This window comes from Aethalodelphis obliquidens, unplaced genomic scaffold (assembly GCF_003676395.1).
Source record: "Aethalodelphis obliquidens isolate GAN/ISIS:26980383/991018 unplaced genomic scaffold, ASM367639v1 scaffold3, whole genome shotgun sequence".
Lineage (NCBI taxonomy): Eukaryota > Metazoa > Chordata > Mammalia > Artiodactyla > Delphinidae > Aethalodelphis > Aethalodelphis obliquidens.
Genome location: NW_020837947.1, coordinates 7,146,200 through 7,173,345, shown reverse-complemented (window position 1 = coordinate 7,173,345; position 27,146 = coordinate 7,146,200). Strand labels below are relative to the sequence as shown.

At 37.7% G+C, this 27,146-nt stretch overlaps 1 protein-coding gene across 10 annotated transcripts in view; it reads left to right on the top strand.

The window, feature by feature from the left end:
- Window positions 1–27,146, top strand: part of MAP3K4 (mitogen-activated protein kinase kinase kinase 4) — a 112,802-nt gene that overhangs the window by 45,325 nt on the left and 40,331 nt on the right. For all 10 annotated transcript variants that reach the window (XR_003427754.1, XM_027081698.1, XM_027081656.1 and 7 more), the window contains 3 exons: window positions 11–1,374; window positions 22,877–23,119; window positions 25,685–25,831. Coding sequence is in view for 9 of the 10 variants with exons in the window: in XM_027081698.1 (XP_026937499.1) it covers window positions 11–1,374; window positions 22,877–23,119; window positions 25,685–25,831 (1,754 nt within the window). In the remaining variant the exon portion in view is untranslated. The remainder of the gene's footprint in view (window positions 1–10; window positions 1,375–22,876; window positions 23,120–25,684; window positions 25,832–27,146) is intronic.

Sequence of the window (27,146 nt, the reverse complement as noted above, 5' to 3'; positions counted from 1 at the left end):
TTTTTAATAGAAAAAATGAATGCACCAAACCAACCTCCACATAAGGACACTGGAAAAACTGTGGAGAATGTGGAAGACTACAGCTATAAGCAGGAGAAAAAGGTCCGAGCAGCTCTTAGAACGACGGAGCCGGATCATAAGAAGAACGTGCAGTGCTCGTTCATGTTGGACCCAGTGGGTGGGTCTTTGCCCAAAAAATCAATTCCAGATGTGGATCTCAATAAGCCTTACCTCAGTCTTGGCTGCAGCAATGCTAAGCTTCCGGTGTCTGTGCCCATGCCGATAGCCAGAACTGCACGCCAGACTTCTAGGACTGACTGTCCAGCAGATCGCTTAAAATTTTTTGAAACTCTACGACTTCTACTAAAGCTTACCTCAGTCTCAAAGAAGAAGGACAGGGAGCAAAGAGGACAGGAAAATACGTCTGCTTTCTGGTTTAACCGATCTAATGAACTGATCTGGTTAGAGCTACAAGCCTGGCATGCAGGACGGACCATTAACGACCAGGACCTCTTTTTATATACAGCCCGTCAAGCCATCCCAGATATTATCAATGAAATCCTTACTTTCAAAGTTAATTATGGGAGCTTTGCCTTTGTTAGAAATGGAGCTAGTTTTAATGGTACTTTGGTAGAAGGGCAGTGCAGAGCCCCTCATGGGACAAAGGTTGTGGGTTACCCAACATACCATGAGCACCTCCAACGCCAGAGGGTGTCATTTGAGCAGGTCAAACGGATAATGGAGCTGCTGGAGTACATAGAGGCACTTTATCCATCGTTGCAGGCTCTTCAAAAGGACTATGAAAAATACGCTGCAAAAGACTTCCAGGACAGGGTGCAGGCACTCTGTTTGTGGTTAAACATCACAAAAGACTTAAATCAGAAATTAAGGATTATGGGCACTGTTTTGGGCATCAAGAATTTATCCGACATTGGCTGGCCAGTGTTTGAAATCCCTTCCCCACGACCATCCAAAGGCAATGAGCCCGAAGATGAGGGTGAGGACACAGAAAGAGAATTGAAAGAGTTGGAAAGCAGTACGGACGAGAGTGAAGGAGAACAAATCTCTGATCCAAGGGTACCAGAAACCAGGCAGCCCACTGACAACAGTTTCAACATCCAGTCACCGGATTGCGTAACTAAGAAGCTCGAGAGGCTTGAATCTGAGGACGATTCTGTTGGCTGGGGAACACCAGACTGCAGCACAGAAGCAGGCTTTAGTAGACATTGTCTGACTTCTATTTATAGACCATTTGTAGACAAAGCACTGAAGCAGATGGGGTTAAGAAAGTTAATTTTAAGACTTCACAAGCTGATGGATGGTTCCTTGCAAAGGGCACGTATAGCACTGGTAAAGAGTGATCGTCCAGTGGAGGTAGGTTTCCGGTAGGCAATAGTATGATCTTGTTCTTAGTTCCACTATTACTTGTAAATTACAATGTATGTTGTGTCATATGTAACATGTACTTTCATGGTCTCGATTTTTTTTTTTAATTGAAGTATAGCGGATTTACAAAGTTGTGTTCATAATGTTGATATTTTTCAGGCATAAATGGTAGTTATTATAAATTGAGGATTTAAACGTTTCTATAAAGCATTGTGATAAAAGGGAAAGTGGATCTGTGAAAACTGTATGAAACTGAGTGAATTGAATGTGTGGAGGGAAAAAAATCCAACGATTAAATATAGGATGGAGAAGGACAGGCTCGGTATAAATAAAGAGGGAAGAAAGCCATAATCATGGGTGACCACAAGCTGAATATGAGTCAGTAAAAAGTCAGCATGATGCTAAAATATTTTTAAATGAGTATGGCATCCAAGGTCATGGATATAGTTCTTTCTCTATTCTTTGCAATAGCTTACTTCCTTTTGAGTTGCATGTCCAGTTTTGGTCACTGGATTTTAAGGAGAGAAGAATTACAGAGAAGGCCAAGAATGATCAAAGGGGAAAAGTATACACTATTTGGTAAGGTTACAGTGTTTAGTGTAGTTGCTGGAAGTTTAAGGGAAGTATTATTATCAAAGACACGTTTCGATATGAGAAGATTTTTGTGAGAGGAATATGTCTAGTAGAGGAGTTGATTTGAAAATAGTACAGACTTGGTTTTAATAGCTTTATATCTCAGAAATTCTTTACCATTAAGGGTGGTAAAACTAGAAAGGGGCATGTGGTTGGATATTGTTCTTGAGCGTGAAAGAGTGTAAGCAACGTTTCTGTTGTGGTGAGTTTGCATGTTCATCTGGCTAAAAGCAAAAGCACCCAGGTCTTTGAGATCCCTAATTACCTGAGTAGGGCTGTGATTCTGAATTTTAATAGCTAAATACGTACATATGTATATACTTTTTCTTTTTTTAAACTTGGGTTTATTACACAATCTGGCTTGCTATGGAGTCAGATGATAAAACTGAAGGTATTCCTTAAGATGGGAAACATCGGAAGAGAACCCGAATTTGCAGTATTTGAAGTTTTAATCTGATGGCCAGATTATGAACCCTTAGGAGAAGGGGTCAGGTGTTCACATAATATAGCAGGATGTTTGCAGAATGAATCAATACTTTGTAGCTGTTAAGAGGTTAGTTTACTTTGAGTATTATTTTGATTAGAAATCTCAAAAATGAATTTTCTTTGAGCAGTGTTTTGACTCTGTGAATGATTTTTTATGTACACCTTTTATTAGGGCAAGTGATGTTTTCCCCTCTTAGTCCATGAATAACTATTTTATAATAAGAATTTATTATAGTGCAAGTTTCAAAGTCAGTAGAGCAGAACTAGATATGTAGTAAAGATTTGGCATATGCTTCAGATGTTGAATAGCATACTTTAGTTTAGGTTTTTGGCTGGAGAGTGGTTAGGTTCTAACAAGGACACGTATGGACAGGACAGGGTCGATTAATGGTTGTTACGAAGGACTGTTTTTGAAGTAATATCAGTGAAAAAGTCCTGGCATTATTACCTCATCTTTGATTCACTGGTTCTCCTAGGAGAGAGGGGCTCATGGTGAGGGTTCAGGGAGACGTGTCAGGGCTTCTTAAAACTGCGTCACGCTCGCTCTCCCAGACTGTCTTCCTCTCCCCTGAGGACCCTCTGTGGCAGTGAACCACTGCTGCTGAGCTTTGCATCCATTGGATGTGTTGGAACAAGAAAGAGATTGAGAATGAGCGCGCTGCATTTTCTATTAGAACCCTTGCTGAAAAAAGATAATGCGGTAGCCCCTAGCTTTGAATTCCTATCAAAGTTGTACGCCTTTGGTTTGACCAGTTGAGATTTAACTGAATGAGAAAGTTATCCTTGTTATAGAAGAAAAGAAATACATACACATTCAAAGTGTGTGAATTAAACATGTTTATTAGAATTATTTGAGATGGTTTACTTTTCAAAAAAAATGCAGTATAGAAGCCCCTCTTGTTTTAAATTTTGGTTTATAAAATGTTGTGTTTCTAAAATAATGAAAGAGTAACCAAGAACGAAAATCCTTCTGTATTGGAGATTAATCCAAACTAATAAAAGATAAGCCTCCAAAATTATAATTAACTCAATGGGAAAGTAAGACTTTATTTTTATTCCTATTTCAGGGTCATAATTTCTATAAGGCGAAGTGTATGTATACAAATGTAAATGAATATATGTACACTCCCCTTCTGGGTTTGTTTTGTTTTAGTCTCTTTACTATCTGTGTCTGGGAAAGAGCCACAATTTTGAAGTCAGATAACTGGATTCCATTCCTTGATGCTGCTCTTTCTCACCACATATCTTAATGTCAATGACTTAATCTTTCTGACCGTAAGTCTTCACATCTGTAAAATGGGTATAACAATACTTCCCTACCTACCTCTCAGGGTTGTTGTGAGGCTTGAAGAGACACTTGTATAAATAGTAAAATGCTATAGAAGTCAAGTATAAACTATTTTTTTTAAGAAGTGTTGTTAACACTTTTTGTTCCTCCCTTGAAGCTAACTGTAAGTCAGTAGGGGCTAGACAAGTCTATATTTTTATTTTTTAAATGTATTTTACTTTATAATCTCTGCCAAATAATCGTACATTTTTAAGGGCATACATTTTAAGCAGTGGATAACCTTTTAGGTTTGAGGACAATTTTCATTCTTAATTGTTAGAAACATCTTGACCAGCTGGTACTGTAGATTGTGCCCAATACATATCTTCTGTTGTGCACAGTTTTTATGGCTTATGTGATAATACTAATGAAGATAGTTGAAGGATTTTGTAGAGAAGAAGAATTATACTCATGATATTTGATTGTTCTTATCTATGACTGTATTTTTATTTCTTATGATTAAGTTACTTACAACTTGTGTTCATAAGTAACATATCTAATATTTAATTCTCCTTAGCTTGTAAACATGCTTTATAAAACAGTTTTCCTGTAAAAATTATTATTATATTTCAATATCTTTAAATTTAAAAATGCAACTAGTGATACTAAAAAAAATCTGTTTGCAAATTGTTTTAATAATATGAATATCATAAACAGCCTTAATAGTTTGTTAAAAATTAGATAACGTTATAGCTCCCTAGCTTCTGTAAATTCATTTTCTCAGGACATGTTTCTTTTTTTCTTTTTGGCTGCATTGGGTCTTCGTTGCTGCGCGCGGGCTTTCTCTAGTTGCGGCGAGCAGGGGCTACTGTTCGTTGCAGTACGCGGGCTTCTCATTGCGGTGGCTTCTCTTGTTGCGGAGCACGGGCTCTAGGTGCACAGGCTTCAGTAGTTGGAGCGTGCAGGCTCAGTAGTTCTGGCATGCAGGCAGCAGAGCACACTGTCTTCAGTAGTTACAGCACACGGGCTCAGTAGTTGTGGCTCACAGGCTCTAGAGCGCAGGCTCAGTAGTTGTGGCGCACGGGCTTAGTTGCTCTGCGGCATGTGAGATCTTCCTGGACCAGGGATTGAACCTGTGTCCCCTGCATTGGCAGGTGGATTCTTTTCTAATTCAATTTTTTTATACAGCAGGTTTATTAGTTATCTATTTTATGCATACTAGTGTATAATGTCAATCCCAATCTCCCAGTTCATACCCCACCACCCACTGCTTTCCCCGTGAGTGTCCATATGTTTGTTCTCTACATCTGTGTCTCTATTTTTGCCTTGCAAACCAGTTCATCTGTACCATTTTTCTAGATTCCACATATATGCGTTAATATACGATATTTGTTTTTTCTCTTTCTGGCTTACTTCACTCTGTATGACAGTCTCTAGGTCCATCCACGTCTCTGCAAATGACCCCGTTTCATTCCTTTTTATGGCTGAGTAATATTCCATTGTATATATGTACCACATCTTCTTTATCCATTCGTCTGTCGCTGGGCATTTAGGTTGCTTCCATGACCTGGCTGTTGTATATAGTGCTGCCGTGAACATTGGGGTGCATGTGTCTTTTTGAATTATGGTTTTCTCTGGGTATATGCCCAGTAGTGGGATTGCTGGGTCATAGGGTAATTCTGTTTTTAGTTTTTTAAGGAACCTCCATGCTGTTCTCCATAGTGGCTGTATCAATGTACATCCCACCAACAGTGCAAGAGGGTTCCCTTTTCTCCACGCCGTCTCCAGCATTTGTTGTTTGTAGATTTTCTGATGATGCCCATTCTAACTGGTGTGAGGTGATACCTCACTGTAGTTTTGATTTGCATTTCTTTAATAATTAGTGATGTTGAGCAGCTTTTCATGTGCTTCTTGGCCATCTGTATGTCTTCTTTGGAGAAATGTCTATTTAGGTCTTCTGCCCATTTTTCAAATGGGTTTTTTGTCTCTTTAATATTGAGCTGCATGAGCTGTTTATAGATTTCGGAGATTAATCCTTTGTCCATTAACTCGTTTGCAAATGTTTTCTCCCATTCTGAGGGTTGTCTTTTCGTCTTGTTTATGGTTTCCTTTGCTGTGCAAAAGCTTTTAAGTTTCATTAGGTCCCATTTGTTTATTTTTGTTTTTATTTCCATTACTCTAGGAGGTGGGTCAAAAAAGATCTTGCTGTGATTTATGTCAAAGAGTGTTCTTCCTGTGTTTTCCTCTAAGAGTTTTATAGTGTCTGGTTTTACATTTAGGTATTTAATCCATTTTGAGTTTATTTTTGTCTGTGGTGTTAGGGAGTATTCTAATTTCATTCTTTTACATGTAGCTGTCCAGTTTTCCCAGCACCACTTATTGAAGAGACTGTCTTTTCTCCATTTCTCCATTGTATTTCTTGCCTCCTTTGTTGTAGGTTAGTTGACCATAGGTGCATGGGTTTATCTCTGGGCTTTCTACCCTGTTCCATTGATCTGTATTTCTGTTTTTGTGCCAGTACCATACTGTGTTGATTACTGTAGCTTTGTAGTATAGTGTGAAGTCAGGGAGTATGATTCCTCCAGCTCCGTTTTTTCCTCTCAAGATTGCTTTGGCTATTCGGGGTCTTTTGTGTCTCCATACAAATTTTAAGACTTTTTGTTCTAGTTCTGTAAAAAAAAAAAATGCCATTGGTAATTTGATAGGGATTGCACTGAATCTGTAGATTGCTTTGGATAGTACAGTCATTTTCACAATATTGATACTTCCAATCCAAGAACATGGTATATCTCTCTATTTGTTTGTGTCATCTTTGATTTCTTTCATCAGTGTCTTATAGTTTTCTGAGTACAGGTCTTTTACCTCCTTAGGCAGGTTTATTCCTAGGTATTTTATTCTTTTTGTTGCAGTGGTGAATGGGATTGTTTCCTCAATTTCTCTTTCTGATCTTTTGTTGTCAGTGTATAGGAATGCAAGAGATTTCTGTGCATTAATTTTGTATCCTGCAACTTTGCCAAATTCATTGATTAGCTCTAGTAGTTTTCTGGTGGCATCTTTAGGATTCTCTCTGTATAGTATCATGTCATCTGCAAACAGTGACAGTTTTACTTCTTCTTTTCCAATTTGTATTCCTTTTATTTCTTTCTCTTCTCTGATAGCCGTGGGTAGGACTTCCAAAACTATGTTGAATAATAGTGGCAAGAGTGGACATCCTTGTTCCTGATTTTAGAGGAAATGCTTTCAGTTTTTCACCATTGCGAGAATGATGTTTGCTGTGGGTTTGTCATATATGGCCTTTATTATGTTGAGGTAGGTTCCCTCTATGCCCACTTTCTGGAGCGTTTTTATCATAAATGGGTGTTTAATTTTGTCAAAAGCTTTTTATGCATCTGTTGAGATGATCAAATGGTTTTTATTCTTCAATTTGTTAATATGGTGTATCACATTGATGATTCACATATATTGAAGAATCCTTGCATCTCTGGGATAAATCCCACTTGATCATGGCATATGATCCTTTTAATGTGTTGTTGGATTCTGTTTGCTGGTATTTTGTTGAGGATTTTTGCATCTATATTCATGAGTGATATTCATCTGTAATTTTCTTTTTTTGTAGTATCTTTGTCTGGTTTGGGTATCAGGGTGATGGTGGCCTCGTAGAATGAGTTTGGGCGTGTTCCTTCCTCTGCAGTTTTTTGGAAGAGTTTGAGAAGGATGGGTGTTAGCCCTTCTCTAAATGTTTGATAGAATTCACCTGTAAAGCCATCTGGTCCTGGGCTTTTGTTTGTTGGAAGATTTTTAATCACAGTTTCAATTTCATTACTTTTTCAGTTTCATTACTTTTGATTGGTCTGTTCATATTTTCTATTTCTTCCTGCTTCAGTCTTGGAAGGTTATACCTTTCTAAGAATTTGTCCATTTCTTCCAGGTTGTCCATTTTATTGGCATAGAGTTGCTTGTAGTAGTCTCTTAGGATGCTTTGTATTTCTGTGGTGTCCATTGTAACTTCTCCTTTTTCATTTCTAATTTTATTGATTTGAGTCCTCTCCCTCTTTTTCTTGATGAGTCTGGCTAAAGGTTTATCAATTTTGATTATCTTCTCAAAGAACAAGCTTTTACTTTTATTGATCTTTACTATTGTTTTCTTTGTTTCTATTTCATTTATTTCTGCTCTGATCTTTATCATTTCTTTCCTTCTACTAACTTTGGCTTTTGTTTGTTCTTTCTCTGGTTCCTTTAGGTGTAAGGTTGGATTGTTTATTTGAGATTTTTCTTGAAATTCTTATCTAGTGCGCCACCAAGGAAGTCCCAGGACATTTTTCTAATTACATACGCAGTCTCTGAATAACAAATGGGTTGGTTTCTGAAGTTCACTTTTTAAGACAGGTGTTTTGATCTCGAAAATAATTATCTAGAGAAACTGCTGTAAATGAATCTCAGGCCATCAAATAAAACTTAGGAAAATCTAAGCAACTGAACTAACAAGGCCAGCCAAAATTTTATTCGTGGCAGCAAGGACAACATAACGTAAGAGTCAAAAATGAGAGAAAGCGTTTTTGTTTTTTGTTTTTTTTTTTCCTTTTTTCCCTCTTTGTTTTTGGACCCAGAGAAGATCCTGGTTCTTTCTCATGCTTACTCATTTATTTCCTGGTTTTCTTATTTCCTTGATATTTAGAGCATCCCAGGATCTTGTTGTTCCTACTTATTTCTCCCACTTGGCTATAATATACATTCCTCTAATCTAAGCATGGTTGATCTCAGGTCTTAGGAATGAATGTGTCTGATAGCCATTTCATAATAGTATGTGCTGGTGTCCCTCTATGATAGAGATTTTCTTGCCTCCGATTTCTACTCCTTCTCCATCAGATACTACTTGTAGAGTACCTTTCCCAACCTTCCTTAAAAATTAGTAAGAATCATCTCAGTCCAGTAGTTCCTAGGTGTCCTTCCCAACAGTTACTGTAGCTGTGGGTTTAGTTATGTTATTTACAGTTCAATTTTAGGTTAAAGATTAAAACAAGAAACCACGTAAACATATATAAGAGATTTATCCTTCATGCCAAAACTACCTCCATGCAATTGCATTCTTTTTTTTTTAGTACACTTGTAATCATGAATAATTTTAGATTTTTTAGGGAACTTGCAAAGATAGTACAGTGTTTTCATATGCCCTTCATCCAGCTTCCTCTAATATTGACATCTTACTCGACTCTGATATGTTTGTCAAAATTAGTATACTAACATTGGTACAAAATACTGTTAACTAAACTATAGATGTTATTTGGGTTTCTGTTTTTCTACTCATGTCCCTTTTCTGTTCCAGGATCGACCTGTCTTCCTAGTCTCCTCTGATCTGTGGTAGTTTCTGTTTCTCCTTATTTTTCATGACCTGGATGGCTTGTAGAATGTTCCTGAATTTGGATTTGTCTGATGTTTTCTCATGATCAGACTGGAATCCTGGCCTTGGTTATGAGAATCACAGCGTTAAAGCGCCCTCATGGCTTTATAGCATCACTGCTGATGTTAACCTTGATCACTTGGTTAACGTGGTGTCGCCGGGTTCTTCCACAAGTGACTAGTTTTTCCTGTCCACGCTCTGTTCTTCAGAAGTGAGTCATATTCAAGGAGACGGGGATTAATCTCCACCTCCGGGAGTGGGGAGTATCTGCATGTATTACTTGGAATTCTTCTGTAAAGAAGATTTGCCTCTTCTTTCCCATTTTTTTATTCAGTCGTTTATTTATCTCGGTGTGGACTCATAGATGTCTATTTTTTATTTTGGGTTATAGTCCAATGCTATTTTTTGTTGTTGCTCAGATTGTTCCTGCTTTAGCCATTGGAGCTCTTTCAGGTGAATTCTGTATCCTTGTGATATGCTCCCATCGTGTGTGTGTGTGTGTGTGTGTGTGTGTGGTTTTGCTTTTTGAGCAGTTTCGTACTTTTTGGCATCATCTTGTATTTTCCCTGTTCCAATCCTGAAATCAGCCGTTTCTCTAAGGAGTTCTGGTTCCTTTTATTGGAGAATCGTTTTGGGGAATGGAGATCTGGGCACGGAATGTGTTCATTACCCTTGGGGTGTCAGTTGCTTCTAGGCCTTCTCAGTGATAGAGTTAGAAAATACAGGTATGTCTTCTAACCCATGTATACATACAGACCTGTAGTTACTTCTATATCTGTCTTTCTACCTATCTGTTAAAAATAAACGTGAGTTCATACTGAGGTCTCTGGTGCTAATCCGGCACCACAGGTTTCATCCTAGCCTTGATTGTGACTTACTTCTCTTGCGCTGAGAAACCTGGCTCCCATTCCCACAGTGTATTTATGTATTTGTGCAACCCTAATTGACATGTAAAGTAGTTTCAGAATTGCTAACCAGTACCCCTGTGAGGACTAAATTTACCAACTAGAGTACGGTGTTGAATTGTTAAGTACAGTTCTTTTTGTCTTTAGCCTTAGAGTATGTAGACAGAACACAGGTTCCCACAGTTAGTTAGGCCGGCACCTTTTCCTTCACCCTCTTCAGTGAGGTTATAACATGAGTTTGTAACATAGTTAGGTTCATTTATCTCAGTCTACATTCTGTCCTGGGGTCTCCGGGTGTCCTAGTTGATCATTTAAAATTTATATACTATAAAGGTCACTTTTTGTGTTGTTAGTTCTTTGGGTTTTGTGCATTTAAAATGTTAAATACCCATAAAATATCTGAGCCATAGATTGTGATATGGTTATTTTATGCTCCTCCATTTTTGCTTTACCTCATGAAATTTATATATCTTTAGAGGAAGGGAAAGATAAAATGAAAAATTATATTTTATGTAATATCCAAAAAACTTAGCTGTCTGACTTTGACTACATATTACCATGCATATTACTCCAAATTCTAGGAAGATTTTTGCTTACTTTATTAAATACTTTTTTTGAATTAAGAATGATCATGTAATTATTATAAGTTTAACAGCCAATGAAATATTGTTTGTCTTTGGATCTAACAATAATTATGCTGTTTTTTCCCATAAGCACAAGAAACCTTGAAGAGGTTGTCTTATGTTCAGAATTGGTAAAGCATGTAGAAACTAGGAGATATATATATATATAGATAGATAGATAGATAATAACAACTATCATTTATTGTCTTACCATGTGCTAGATACAACAACCAAATGAAGTGGCATTGTTTGTTTTTTCGATATTTTACAGATAAGGAGAGTAGATAACTTGCCCCAAATCACAGAAGCTATAGATTGTTGCAGGGATTCAAGCCCAGTATTTGGGGATACCAGACTTTACACGAATGGTTTCCAAACCTGGCTGCAGGTTTGGAATGAGAATTACTCAGGGAATTACTCAGGGAGCTTTTAAAAATACACATACCTTTGCCTTTCTTGGATATAGGGCAGGTCAGAATCTCTCAAGGTAGGACGTAAGTACTGACATTTTTAACCTCCAGGGTGCTTTATATGAATCCAGACCAGCACCAGTGCAGTTGAGAGTCAGCCCATTGGAAACACCTGAAGTAGGCTACAGTACTGCCCTACCCCCTCTTCAAGGTCATTGTTCATTAATACAGTTGTCATCGTTAATTTTCATTTGCTTCAATCATCACCTGTCTGATTTCATTAGTAAAGTTACATAAACTTTTTTTAAAAAGCTGCCCTAACTCACTTTTATTATTTATTTTTTACAGTATGTAGAGGGAATTATTTTTTATTGAAGTATAGCTGATGTATAATATTATTTGTTACACATGTACAGTATAGTGATTCACAATTTTAAAGGTTATACTCCATTTATAGTTATTATAAAATATTGACTATATTCCCTGTGTTGTACAATATATCCTTGTAGCTTATTTATTTTATACATAGTAGTTTATATCTCTTAATCCCCTTCCCCCATGTTGTCCTTACCCCCTCCATTCTCCCCACCGGTAGCCACTACATAGTTTGTTCTCTATATCTGCGAGTCTGCTTTTTTGTTATATTCACTATTTGTTGTATTTTTTAGATTTCTTATATAAGTGATATCATACAGTATTTGTCTTTCTCTGTCTGACTTATTTCACTTAGCATAGTACCTTCCAAGTCCATCCATGTTGCTGCAAATGGCCAAATTTCACTTTTTTGGTGGCTGGATAGTATTCCATTGTATATATATGTATACACCACATCTTTTTTATCCATTCACCTGTTGATGGACGCTTAGGTTGCTTCCATATCTTGGCAATTGTAAATAGTGCTGCTGTGAACATTGGGGTGCATGTATCTTTCAAATTAGTGTTTTTGTTTTTGTTTCAGATATATTGTATATATATACAATATATATCACTGGGTCATATGGTGGTTCTATTTTTAGTTTTTTGAGAAACCTCCATACTGTTTTCCATGGTAGCTGTACCAGTTTACATTCCCACCAACATACATGAACTTTTTAATTGAATAAGTGGCAAGATAACAGGCACATGCTTCCTCATTTGCCTATAGGTTTTTTGTTTTCTTAAAGGAAGCATACTTACGTGAGGCAAAATAGGAAGTTGTACTGTATTATTTTTGACTGCAGTGAGCCAGCTGAATCAAACTTGATGTAAAAAGATGAAAGGTAGAGCAGAACTCTTCAGCTTGCCGTGGGGAACTGGATCCCAAGACGACAGCAACAACAAGACTAGTAGCTGGTGTTGAATACTCATATATGGAGTGGGCTTGGTCAGGTAGCTTGGTCAAGGTCGCACATCCAGTAAGCGGCAGGGCCAGGATGTGAAACCAGAACTTGCTGTAAAGCCTGCTCTTCATCATTACGGTATACTGCCTCCCCAAGTTATATTTTGTCCCACACAGTGCTTTAAATATTTTTTGACTTAGTAGCTAGCATTTAAAAAAATAGAAGATTTCACATGAAAATCCTGATTTTTGTTTTCCTTGAGATACTGGGAGGTCTGTTCACAGTGGACCCCATCCCCACGTGGTAGCACCTGGTGTGCTCGCTCCAGCTTTGCACAGTGCCCGTGGTGTCTTACTCTCTTCCCGTCACCCGCCCTTGCGCACTCATTTACAGCCCCACCAGGCCCTGTAGGTGACATGACCCCCAGTATAGAAACTAACTTTTGAAGGGTAACGTAAAGACTGTTTTGATCTCATCCTTCATTTTATAAAACAATTTGCTTTCTTTTGTTTTACTCATTTCTTGAAGTATATAAGGAAACAAAGTTGCCGTTTATCCTGTACCTCTGCTCAGAGTAATCATTTGGTTTATATCTTCTAAACCTTTTTGTGCTTATGTATATCTTTGGTATATAATGCAGGTAATTTTTTTTCCAAAAACCCCCCATATGATAATGCTATATTTATTCCATGACCGGTGGGTACCCCCCTCCCCCCATATGTTCTCTGCTTTGGATCTGTCTATGTTGGTGTGTGTCACTCTACCTCAATTCCATTTGAGAACTACATGCTATTCCATTACATGAGTGTTAACATCACTTATTTAACTATTTCACTCTTTTTTTTTTATTCTACCTTCTGCCTCTGGCAACCATCAATCTGTTTTCTGTATCTATGAGTTCATTTTTTGTTTATTTTTTATTTCATATATAAGTGAGATCATACAGTATTTATCTTTCTCTTTCTGACTTATTTCACTTAGCATGACGCCCTTCAGGTCCATCCATGTTGTCACAGATGGCAAGATTTCCTTCTTTTTTGTGGCTGAATAATATTCGTGTGTGTGTGTTTACGTACCACATTTTCTTTATCCATTCATTCCTCATTGGACGCTTAGGTTGCTTCCGTGTCTTGGCTGTTGTAAATAGCGCTGCAGTGAACATGGGGGTGCACATAACTTTTCGCGTTAGTGTTTTCATTTCCTTCAGGTAAATAACCAAGAGTGGGATTGCTAGATCATATGGTAATTGTATTTTTTAATTTTTTAAGGAACTGCCATACTATTTTCCATAGTGGCAGTACCAGTTTACATTCCTACCAAGAGTGCACAAGGGTTCCTTTTTCTCTGTATCCTCTTTAACACTTGTTATTTCTTGTTTTTTTGATCATAACCATTTTAACAGGTGTGAGCTGATATGTCATTGTGGTTTTGATTTGCATTTCCCCCATGATTATAACCATTTCACTCTGAATGGACACTTATATGGTTATAAAAAATAAAACCACAAATATTCTTGTACATACCCCTTTATGAACATAGTCTGTTCTTCTTGTAAGAATGGTTAGTTAAAATGGAATTGTTAGGTTATAGGGTATGCACATTTAAATCTTTCCTAGATAGTGCCAGATTGCTCCCCAAAAAGGTTGTAGTACTAATGTATGCTTTCCCCCACAGTGTAGGAGAAACCCCATTTTCCCTCATTTTTGCAGAGCCATAATCAGGGAAATCTATAATTTCATTTTTATCTTTAACTTCCCTCATTTTTAGTGACATTGAGGTGGTTGTCATGTTTATTGCCCGCTGACATTTCTTTGAATTTTCTTTCATTTGTTTTGTTCATTTTCTGTGTTTTTAAATTATTGATCTGTTGGAACTATTTATGTTTCATGTATATGATTCATTTTTCTATTATGGCTGTAAATATTTTCTTCCAAACTGTCTTTTAACTTAACGATGCTTTTCACTGGAAAGGATTTAAAAACTTTTTATGTAGTCATACTGTTTTATGGTCACCTTATTTTATGTGTACTCCAAGATTATAAAAAATTTCTCCTATATATTTTGCTTATTCTTTTTACATAGTTAAAACAATTTTGTTACGGAAAATATTAAACATATGCCAAACAAACAATAGTACCATGAACCTCCTCAGATCTGTACTCCAGCATCGTGGTTATTAATTCATGGCCGGAACCTACTACCATTTGGCACCTTCCTCTATCACTTTGAGGAAAATCTCAGATATCATCATATTTTATCCTTAAATATTTCAATGTATTTCTCTGAAAGACGAGGGCATGTTTTATAAATGCACCACAATACCATTATCACACCTCAAGAAATAGCAGAAACTTCTTGATATCATCAGCTTTTAAGCTCATGTTCATATTTCTGTTGTACATAACTGTGATGGTTTTTTTAAAAAATATTTTACAGCTTGGATCAGTTTGCGAGTCATGTCTACACATGGTAATTGTTCATTATATTTTTTAAGTCTTTTTAAATATGTAGGTGCCCCTCCCTTTTTTGCCATATGTTGATATTTATTGAAGAAGTTGGGTCCTTTGTTCTGCAGAGTCTCCCCCAGCCTGAATTTTGATGATTGTACCTCCAAGTGATCTTTCACAATGTTTCTTTTTTCTCTGTGTTCTCTGTGAATTAACTGTGTGATCTAGTGGCCTAATCAGAGTCAGGATCTTGATTGACTTGTTAATTGGTTAACACTACTTCATTAGGACACATGTAATGTCTGACTGTCTATTTGAGACAGTAGTGGTTGATGATCATTGCCTAGATCTCTTAATTCATTAAAGATTGAAAAGTGATGATATTCTAATTCTCTCATTTCTTCTTCTTTACTAGTAGCTTTATTAATTAGATATTGCTTTAAAGAGAAGCTGTCCTCATCCATTAGTTGGTAACCCAGTGAAATAACTGAACAGAAATGGCAGGATAAATATGCTTGATTCTTTCCCTTTTATTTATCATTTTTCAAAGTAATGAGTTGATTTATTGGTGACCAACTAATGTTTTTTTAATTAATATTTGAACTCATGAATTGAAACATATTTTATATGTTTCAGTTCACTGACTTCATTATTGTAATCCATTGAAGTAATTATGGTAACTGATATTCACATTGTCCCATCTTTGGCCAATGGGAACATATTCAAGTTGGCCTAAGTCCTTATTTCATGACCCTAGTGAATAGTCTTTGATATCTGATATAACAAGCTGTTTTAGGCTTGTATTGTACATTTACTCCAGGTTGGGAATCTGGTGTATCTTCAAGGAACCCTCATTCCTTTTATTGGGAAATAGTATTTCAGGACTACAGTCTGGGCACCAGCGTTGCTCATTCTAACTGAAATGGTCCTTGTTTTAGTTCTCTTCAGTAGTCAGAAGAACACACACACAATATATATAATAAGTGAATACTATAGTAACAATTCAAATTCAGGATTTCAGATTTTTACTTAATCTCTTCTGACTTTTCTTTTACACTGAAAATTACCAGGAATGATGGCATTCGAGTGTCATACACATTCCAAAGTACACTCACAGTAATCTCAGAATAACACCATCAACAATGTGGTTACTGGAAAACAGTTTAAGATTTTTTTCCCCATCCTTAAGGTGGTACAACCCTTTAGGGATATAACATCAAATTACAGTGTTTTTGTTTTTGTTTTTGTTTTTTTGCGGTACACGGGCCTCTCACTGCTGTGGCCTCTCCCGTTGCAGAGCACAGGCTCCGCACGCGCAGGCTCAGCGGCCATGGCTCACGGGCCCAGCTGCTCCGCGGCGCGTGGGATCTTCCCGGACCGGGGCACGAACCCGTGTCCCCTGCATCGGCAGGCGGACTCTCAACCACTGCGCCACCAGGGGAGCCCGAATTACAGTGTTCTAAAGACACTCGAATGATTCTTCTCATGGTTATGCCACTAATTAGACATACAGTTAGATCCTCTTCTTTTTTGTTGTTGTATATTTGAAATAACAGCTTTATGAGACAATTCACATACCATGAAATTCATGATTTTTAAAGTGTTCGGTTCAGAAGTTTTTACACTATATTCAGAGTTGTGCAACCATTGCTGGTGTCTAATTCTAGAACATTTTCATAACCCCCAAAATAAGCCCTGTACCCTTTAGCTGTCACCTCCACAATCCCTCTATCACCTTCAGCCCTAAGCAACTGCTTATCTACTTTCTGTTTCTTTGTATTTGCCTATTCTGGACATTTCATATAAATGGAATCATGTGGTCTTTTGTGACTGGCTTCTTTCATTTAGCGTAATGTATTCAAGGTTCATCTTTATTATCATATGTATTAGTGCTTCATTCCTTTTTATGGCTGAATAATATTACATTGTATGGAAATACCATGCATTTTGTTTATCCACTCGTAGATTTTTTAAATTTAATTTTTTATTTTTAGATGTTACTTTTTAATTTTTGCAAAAATTATGTAAATACTTGGTTTTAAGAGAAAAATCTGTGGAATAATATATATATTTTTTATTTTATTTTAAAATTTTTTAATTAATTATTTTTTTGTGTGGTACACGGGCCTCTCACTGCTGTGGCCTCTCCTGTTGCGGAGCACAGGCCCCGGACGGGCAGGCTCAGCGGCCATGGCTCACGGGCCCAGCCACTCCGCGGCATGTGGGATCTTCCCGGACCAGGGCACGAACCCGTGTCCCCTGCACCAGCAGGCAGACTCTCAACCACTGTGCCACCAGGGAAGCACGGAATAATATATTTTTAAAGAAGCCTGGTTTCTCTGGTACGGATAGTTAAGCTTTAAAAAAATTGTTTTATTCTAACATGTTTTTAAGATAAAGCTTGTGTATGCAATCTTCTTTCCTTATTTATTTTTAATATATGACAGGCCTATTTTTACCCCTTAAGGTTATCATTGTTTCGTTGTCTTTATGTAATGCACTTAGTGTCTCTCCCACCCCCCCATTTTTTGGTTGTTATTTGTTGGTTCCCAGCTGTGAGGTATATTATAATTATCCTTTTCTTTTTTTAACCCAGGTTCTCATTTGAAGTAATTTTCTTTTATTTCCAGTGAAATGCTACGACATTTCATATGCCCTCCACTTCCTCCCCAGATTTTGATAATTGTGGTATATCTACCTCGTTAGGTCATGTAACCATTCTTGACAGTACTTTCTCCCTCACAGTTATCACTTAACCTAGTCTTAGTTCTGCAGTAGTGTGTGGGTGGGTGGATGGTGGAGGGTGGGTGGGTGGATAGATAGAGATTTAGATTTAGATACATAGTTTTGGTCTTTTGTTTTAAGGCTCCTTTTTAGATCTCATATCAGAGTCCCTTGAGTCATTGTGGTGGGGTGACACTAGTTCCCTAGCAGATTCCTCAGTAAGGGCTCATGAAAACTATGTTTCATGAGTTCTTGGATTTTCCTAACAGTTGCAACATGTATACCTGAAAGTCTGTTTGGCTGGCCATAATATATTTGGCTTATATTTTTTTCCCCGAATAAATTTAGTATATGTTATTCATTGTCTTTTGCCATGAAGCATTGAGATTGCAAAGTCTGATGACAATATGATTTTTTTGTTTCCACTTAAAAGAACCTTGGTTTATTTATTTAATTAATTTACTTATAAGCTGGATACCTAAAAGATGGTCTTTCTTTAAATTCCACTAGTTTTACTTGGTGCTGGTTTTTCCACATTGATATTTTTGAATACATGATGTCCTTTCAACGTATAGTTTCAGGGTTTTGTTTTGTTTTTATTTTTTTTGATTCAAGTGAATGTCTTTATGTTTTAATTTTTTCTGTTTCATTGGTTTGGTTTTCTTCTCTGGGAACCACTACTGTATGTATTCTGGATCTACTTTGCCTATCTTCTCTTTCACTTCATTTCAAATCTTTTCCTTTTTTTAAGTAAAATTTTCTCCCTCGTATTTCTGTGAGGGCATTATCTCTTTTTATTTGCTCTTGTGTTCCATCTAGCTTTTTATTTTTGAAATGATGTACAATTTTTGAAGAATTATTTTCTGAGTTCTTTCACTTGGTTTGTGAGTGTTTCTAATTCAAATTTGTGTCGTTCTTTTATATTTTCTGAGATTTTTAAGATGTCTTTTAGCATACTTTGAGAATCAGGTCCCTGTATCACCTGCTTAGTGGGCATGTCTCTGGCAAGCGTTCATTGTCTGTAGGGTTATTCAGCTCCTTATTCTATCTCAATTCTCTCGCTTATTCTCTCTCACGGTTATTTCCTTAAAATAACCATGTATTGGATTCTAACAATCCTTTTTTCTTGTTCATTTTTAAACATGATATTTGTTTTTATGAACTTTAAGAAAAGAGAGAGTTAGGAAAGCATTTAGGTTTATGCTTTAAGCTGTCTCTTCTGAATTGATAAGTAATACATCTCTTATTTTTTGAGGTCTCCTGGCTGTGTTCCTCTCCCCCTTTTTCTGGCCCTTCCCTTTCCTTTCCCTCTGTTGTCCTTTACTGGTCAGTTGGATTTCACCCCAGCAGTTTCTTCTGGGTGTGGAGCTTTGTCCTAGAAGGAAATTTTGGCTGAGACTTCCAAGAGTTTTGGGGGTGTAAACCACTTTAGCCCCTTCAGACCTTATTGCCCACCCATGGACTTCACTCGGGAACTGGTGCCACAATCATCCCCAATGTCAGGAAGCCCTCAAATAGAAGCAGTGAGCTTTCTATTGAGTATTCATTGGTAATTTTGGAATTTGTCCCTTTAGCCCCATCAGACACTCCGTTAATCCCCTCTGCTTCCCCTGCACAAATGCTCATAGGGATCTGGGATACTGGTTGGGTGTCGGGTGTGGGTATGAGGTATCACATGGGTCCAGGGACTGTTTCCCTCCCTCTTTCTATTTTGGGGTTCATGAAGTTACCTTTCACCTAGTTTTATTGTAAATGTGTCTCATGGAGTTTTGATTTTGTTGTCTTAGTTGTTCTGTCCTTTTGGGGGAACTAAGGGAAATTGAAATCCTACTGTCATCACTGTCTTTTCAGAAATCTTTGTATCATGTTGACCTGTCAAATTGCCACTACTTGATCATTTTTGATTGACTAAAATGGTAATTTTATATGGTTTAACCTAAGGTATAGCTCTGTGTTTAGGTTCTAAAACATTTGGAATCTCTTTTTCAAAATGTATAGGTTCAACATATAGTTTTGTATTTACATTAATACTTAGAGTCGACCCTCCATATCCACTGGCTCCTCATTTGTGGATTCAGTCAACCACAGATCAAATTGAACTCCGTGGATGCGACCCCACAGATGATGAGGGCCGGCTATACTGTGCCATTTTATATAAGGGGTTTTGGTATCAGCAGGGGGTCCTGAAACTAATCCCCCATGGATGTTGAGGGATGACTGTAGTTTAGTTGCTCATAACAGGCAAAAATTTCTAAAATAGCCATATAATTAAAAAAATGATTAATTTTAATAATGTGAGGTTGGGATTCCCCGGTGGCACAGTGGTTAAGAATCTGCCTGCCGATGCAGGAGACGCGGGTTCGAGTCCTGGTCCGGGAAGATCCCACATGCCGCGGAGTAACTAAGCCCATGCGCCACAACAACTGAGCCTGCGCTCTAGAGCCCGCAAGCTACAACTGCTGAGCCCACGTGCCATAACTACTGAAGCCCACATGCTTAGAGCCCATGCTCTTCAACAAGAGAAGCCACCACAATGAGAAGCCTGCACACCGCAACGAAGAGTAGCCCCCCACCCGCCGCAACTAGAGAAAGCCCACGCGCAGCAACGAAGACCCAACGCAGCCAAAAAAAATAAATTAATTAATTAAAAAAAATAATGTGAGGCATAAGTGTGTAGGGTAAGGGAAGGATGTAGCTATTCTTTATTTAATTCCCTAAAATACTCATTGGATTATCTGTTATTTTTCAACTTCTTGAACTGCCTTTTTTATATTCTGAATTGTCATAGGTAATTGGATATGTTTCTCTGTTCTGTTGCTCTGTTTATTACTGTGCCAGAACCTTTCTGTTTTAAATACAGTAGGTTTATTAGTAAGATTTGGCATTGTGTAGGGCAGTTCTTCCCATACAGTCTTTCTTTTCAAAAGTTTCTGGGCTGTTTTTATTTTTGTACATTACTTTCTTACACCTGAACTTTATTTAATGAATTTATTAACCCACACAAAATGCCATTGCGATTATGATTGTAATTACATTGAGTTTTTATTAATGTCCCTACATTATTGAGTCTTTTCAGTTTGATTGGATTGTTCAGGGATTTTATACTACATTTAATGCTATATTTCTCACTGGAATGAAAGAATAACAAATAGGCCATTCTTGCACCTTATTACCCCTTTCCTCTCTCCCTGTGTTTTATTTAAATAATTGGGCATTTAAGATCCAGGTTTTTCCTCACAGTATGCTTTTTTATTTTTTTCAGTTTCCAGTATTCCTTACTAAAACTTGAGTTATAGTCCTTAACCAAGTGATCATCGTGGAGTTATACCTGCCTGTATACGTTCTTCGAGATTCATGGCTTCTCATTTCCTTGGGCATTTTTCTTTTTCTACCTGGAGATCTTTATTCTGATCCAATTTTCATTTGACCAGACTCTCCTGTTCTTCCTCAGGTAGTTTTTTAGAGAAGGTAAATGAATTGTACTTTGGGTTCTTCCCTGTTCAAAGAGTTTTTTTCCCTTCTTCTGTACATATTAGTGATATCTTGACTGTGCAGAAAGCGCTCCTCCACCTCTTCCTTCTGTTCTTTCTGGAACTCCTATTATTCTTACGTTACAGCTCCTAGATCTGTCCTCCATTTCTCTTACTTTTCACTCAAAATTTCTATTCCTTTTTCTTTTGCTCTGGGTTATAGTGATCATTTCTGCAGTTAATTTCTAAATTATTGATTCAGACTTTGACAGCATTCATTCTATTTTCACTCCCTTTATGGAATTTATTTCAGAAATCTTGGTCTTTTTTTTTTTTCCAGAGGACTTTAATGAGATCTTGCATTAGAGTGTTTTTGTTGTTCTCTCCTGTGTCCTACATTCAGTCACTGTCAGCTTTTCTGATTCTTCACGTTGGTGTCCCTGGTTAAAACTGCTGTCCCCTCTTCCACGCTCAGGAGTTTTTTAATGTCTGTTCCTCTTTGTCTGGATGGGGCTTGACGCCCCAGGCAACACCAGCAGGAATGTGTCTCCTCAGCAGCTGTGTAGGCCTGCCAGGCTGCTGCTTCTCCAGGCAGTGTTGTCTTGCAGTTGTTGAGAAGGAGGGATTGTCCCTTCCCAGTTAGCCTGAAGCAGATGGGTCAACAGGCTGGAACTACAGAGAATGCCGAAAGAATTCTTTAGAATTTTATCCTAGAAAGCTTGCTGCATTTTGTAGAGCTCTAAATAAATATTTTATCTGATGTCATTCTCCACACCAGAAGAAACAAGCATTTATACTGCCTAAAGCTTTTAAACAGACATGTCTTAACCCTGACCACATTTATCACAAGTAATCATTTTTAAAATTATGCAGCTATTTTAGAAATTCTTGCCTGTTATGGGAAACTAAAGTATGTATTAATTTAAATGCCACAATATGTGTTGAACATAAAAGAATGTGAGTCGGGGAGACCAGTTAAGTGTTCACTAAATGTCAGGGAGCACAGATAGGACTGACATTTGGAGGCACAATAACTAAATTGGTGATGTTTTAAATTGAAGAAAAGTTGAGATTTTGGATGGCTTCAGTTTTCTCAATAGAAGGAGAAGGCAAGACCTTTGAATGATTGGTCAGGATGATGTTGCCAGAGGTTTAAGAACACTGAGAAATCTCCAGATCTTCTGTTTTATGGGGAAAAGCACAGGAGTTTGATGGGGACGACTGTACGAATGGGTGAGCAACAGTAGGATTCCTAGAAAACACCAAATAACATATATTTGAGTGGGACCAGCCAGGTTAATTTTATGAATTTTTCTCTTTCAGCCTCCTTTGGTATAGGTCAGGAGAACAAGTGGACAAAAGACTTAGTTAAACCCACTAGTTTTTATGTTTACACAAATGACTACCTGGTTTTGTAATCTTTTCTCAAATTTAATAATTCTCTGGTTTTGTCAGTCTAGAGATAGTTGTGGATAATACTGTGTATAGCCTTAAAACTAAATGCTCCGATTATTTTAGGTATGATAAACAAAATGTATGATGAAAAAGGTGAACTTGGTTCTTTTCCTACTATACTTTTTTGATAAAGATATTACAATTTCATTTTAGTTCTTGTTACGGTTTTCTAATACTTTTAGAACTTTTTAGGTCTTCGTTGAAAATGGTGAATTATTCTAAAGATTATTTTTCCTGTAAAATTACGATTTTTATGGGTTTGTCAGCAAACTATAGAGAATCCTAGTTTATAACTACAACTGTAGCAAGTTCTCCTGGATGCTCTTTTCAGCTCTGTTGAATTTGTATTACAGTTTTCTGAATTTCCGGATCCCATGTGGGGTTCTGATTACGTGCAGCTGTCCAGGACGCCGCCTTCCTCGGAGCAGAAATGCAGCGCTGTCTCGTGGGATGAGCTGAAGTCCATGGATTTACCCTCATTCGAACCTGCCTTCCTGGTCCTCTGTCGAGTCCTTCTGAATGTCATACACGAATGTCTCAAGTTAAGGTTGGAACAGAGACCTGCTGGAGAACCATCTCTCTTGAGTATTAAGCAGGTTTGTTTCAAAGACTGTTTAAAAATATTGAGCATTTATGACATTTTCCTACAGGCTCAGCATTTTTATTTTTAGGATTTTCCCCCTAATTGTTCTTTTCTCCATGCATTCTTCAAAGATGAGATGATGATTCCACCTCTCTATCTTCCACTTCCTCATTCGAAAAGGTTATGAAAGTGTGGTGCTGATATGACCCTCCATATCCTATTAGCATCAGTCTTTGGGGACTGGAAACTTAAAATTCACTCATAAGAGATAGTTTAAATTCTTAAATTCTTGTTGTTACGTAAGCAGGTAAATGCCTGCAGTACGCAGGGGTGGGATGTGTTTGGCCATTTTGCTGGCTTAGGCACCCGTATGGTTTAAGCCACAATGACAGCTTCTGCTTTCTTAATTATTATTATCTTAATAATTATTGGAGCGGGATTTTCTAGTGAGTTTGCTACTCCAAGGGTAACAGAGAAATGGCTAGAAGCAGTTGTATCTACCACAGTGTGTGCTGAAGAGCGTTTATATTTATGCCTTATGATATTACCGTATTGACATTCACTATCTAAAATAACCATTTCAAATTTTGATGAAAAACAGTTACTATGTTTTGTGTGGACTGTGCTTGTCCGTCCCCGTGGAGTTTGAAGGGCCAGGAGCTCCTTGGCTCTGAATGGCAGGATGGGCAGAGGGGATGAGTGCAAGTTGAAGGACGGGCGGTGCGAGAAGTACGAAAGAGGACTTGACGCTGTTGGTTAAGTTAGGTGTGGAGCCGGGCGACTGATGGAACTGGAGGTGGAGTCCTGCACCTCACCGTCGTCGCTTCAGTTCTCATCGAGCACAGCCCGAGCTCTGCGTCCACTGGCGCACTACTCCCTTCTCACCATCTTGGTTCTAGTTACTTTCCTTCTGTCCACTTGGGCCACACTTTTCACTTGTCCTACATGTTGTAGCGGTTATTTAGGAAGTTTTGGTAAAATGCTTACCTCTCCTCCCCACAAAACAAATACATACTTCAGGAACATAAGCTGCTGAAACAAGGGGGAGTTTACGTTTTACTAAAGGGGCTGTTGTGAGGATTAAACAGTAATTTATGTTAAAACATTTTGCAAAGTAAAAAACCAATACTTAGATTAAGATAGCATTACTAGAGTAAAAATAAAATAGAAATTTTGGCTTTAATGCATTCAGATTGAGTTGTAAGCACCTAAGTGACATCTTTAACAGAAATTTATGTTAACACTTTTTAATGGATTTAACTCTAGCCGTTACTCTCTTACTGTGGGTAATTATTTTAAAAACATTTTGAAGGGGATCTTGTTGTAAAAGCAGTCCATGTTTATTTTAGAAAATTTGAAAAGTACGGAAATGATAGATAAAAATGAAAGTTATCCTATTATTCTGCCATTCAGAGATAAGCACTGTAACATTTTGGTGTATTTCTATCCATTTATTTTTCTGTATGTACATACTTTCTGCACATATAATTTAAAATAAAAAAGAAAAGAATATGTGTTTTCATCCTTAAATTTTTTTCAGAAATAAGATTTTAAGTGGCTGCATTAGTGTTCTACCATATAAGTGCATCATAACTTATTTAATCCCCATTGTTGTTTTGAATAATATTGTGATAAATATATTTGTATGTAAGTTTTAGTCTGCATCTCTGATTATTGCTTGAGTATAAAACGTAAAAATTAACTAGTGAGTCATACATTTTTAGATTCTAGAAAGTTTGTACCAGTTTACTTTCCCTGTAGCAGCACCGTGGATCCTTTCGTGTCTTGATAATGTATCTTAAAACTAGTGCAACTGTGATCTTGTCTCACAGTCCCTGCTGGTTAGAATTCGAGGGCGTGTGACCAGCGTGTTATTGGTAGAAGGACAGTAAAGGTCCTCTCATTGCACCTTCCCTCCCTTCTCACAGTACCTCCTGGGCCTACACATGGCGGTTTCACTCATCCTTTTGTTTTCTTTCATTTTTCCCCCCTTGACTTCCATTTAATTTTATCAGATTAATCTTAGGTTTGTTTGTTTTTGTGATTGAGTTTTTTGATGGTAAAAGCCACAAATCACGGTAGGTAAACTTTGCTAAATTATTACAAAGGCCACCAGGCTCTGTGGTATGTAAGTATATTTGAATCTTTATTATGTTTTTGGTTAAAAATGACCAGTCGCATGAGGAAATTTTTCTCTTGTATCCCTTGTCTTGTAATGTAAACTAGTAGAAAAATAGATCTTTTTCTGTAGAATTTATTTTCTATAAAAATTTACTTGTAGAACAACGTATTTTAGCAAATCAGTTTTCTGCCTGTATGTTTTTCTTTGTGTATTCATGCTATACTGTTAAATACTTTTGTTTTCACTGATTTGTTTTATTTTAATTATTCAGTTGAGATCACTGAGATATTTATGTGAAATGAACTGACAAAGAATCTGGAAAATATTTTAGGGTTTTCAGAGGCAAGTTTCTCTTTCCTGAGCTTTTTGAGGATTTACGTGGAAAATGTGTGAAAACCAACAAATAATGTGGTCAGAGTGTGTGAAATGGTCGAACTTGTGCCTGTTGTCTTGCAGCTGGTGAGAGAGTGTAAGGAGGTGCTGAAGGGTGGCCTTCTGATGAAGCAGTACTACCAGTTCATGCTGCACGAGGTCCTGGACCACCTGGAGGAGACCGACTGCAACATCGACGCCTTCGAGGAGGATCTGCACAAAATGCTGATGGTCAGGACAGTGGGGAGAGATGTCTGACTTGTGTGTCTTCTCACACGCGCCGTGCTTCCCTGTGCTCTTCTAGCCTCTGTACTTCTGCCCCGGTTATTCCTTCCTGCTCACGATGTCTTCTCTCCTCCTTATCTGCCCACTGAAGATTTACTTTCAAGTTTTGTCTGACACTTTTCACCTTTCATGTGCATCTATCTATACCTTCTCTGAACTCTTACAGGGTTCTAATCATAACCACACTATTTAATACTTAGCGATGTACCACCTCTCTGTCCTCAGGTTTCCCTAATTAGGCTGAAGGCTGCACAAGCCAGGGGCTGTGAATGAAGTGCTTTTGTCTTCTGTAAGGTTTGGTAGAGTGTTAGTACATAGTAAATCCATGTTAGAGTCATTAGGGTATGTGCACAGACGATTAATGTGGCAGGTTGATGAAATAATACAGAAAACAGCAAAGCTTGTAGGCAGATCGTTTTTGGAATGCTTTCACCCTTGCGTGACATCTCACTGTGTCCTGCCTCAGGATGGCTGCAGCACCTCCAGACACCACCCTCACTTTCTAAAGAGAAAGGCAGAGGGGAAAAGTCTCCTTGCCAGCTAAGTCCAGAACAGCGAAAGCTCTCCTGGAAGCCCCACCCAACAGATGTCCCCTGCATCCTACTGACCAGACCTTTGTGTGGCCCCTTCACTGTAATGGAGGCTGGGAATGCAAAGATTTAGCTTTTCAGCCTCTGTAGTAGAAGGAGAGAAAGAAGAGTGTGGCTGGGGAGGGACTTATATTTGGCACCTTACGAGAAATAATTTTGAGTCTGAAATGATTTCCTAATCGTTTGGGAGAATACATAAAAGACCAGAATGTGTAAAATGTGGCTACATTTGAAATACTGTATATATTGCTTATGTCAGAAAAGTCTTTATCGTTGAAGAGTTAATGGTAAAAAACAGCAAGGAAATTAATTTTTCTCTCTGTGGATGATTAAACCAGAAGTTTAAAAAGACAAAATGTGCTTTGCTTTCCAAACTGTCTTAGATGGCTTTACAGAGGCGCACGCCACACCTTTTACCACGTAATCGCTGAGGCAGGAAGGGTGAGATTAGGCAGGAAGGGTGAGAATTAGGCTGTGCCTTCCAGGTCATCCACCTCCAGCCCTTGGTGTGCCTGTGAGATGTCAGAAGGCTCAGTTAAGGGAAGTGCCAAAATTCTCAGCTAGTTAGAGCTAGAAATGCTTAGGATTTAGTTTTGACTCTGCTGCCAATTTTCTGTGTGAGGCATCATGTGCCTTAGTTCATCTCCATAATTTCACAGATGAAGAACTCG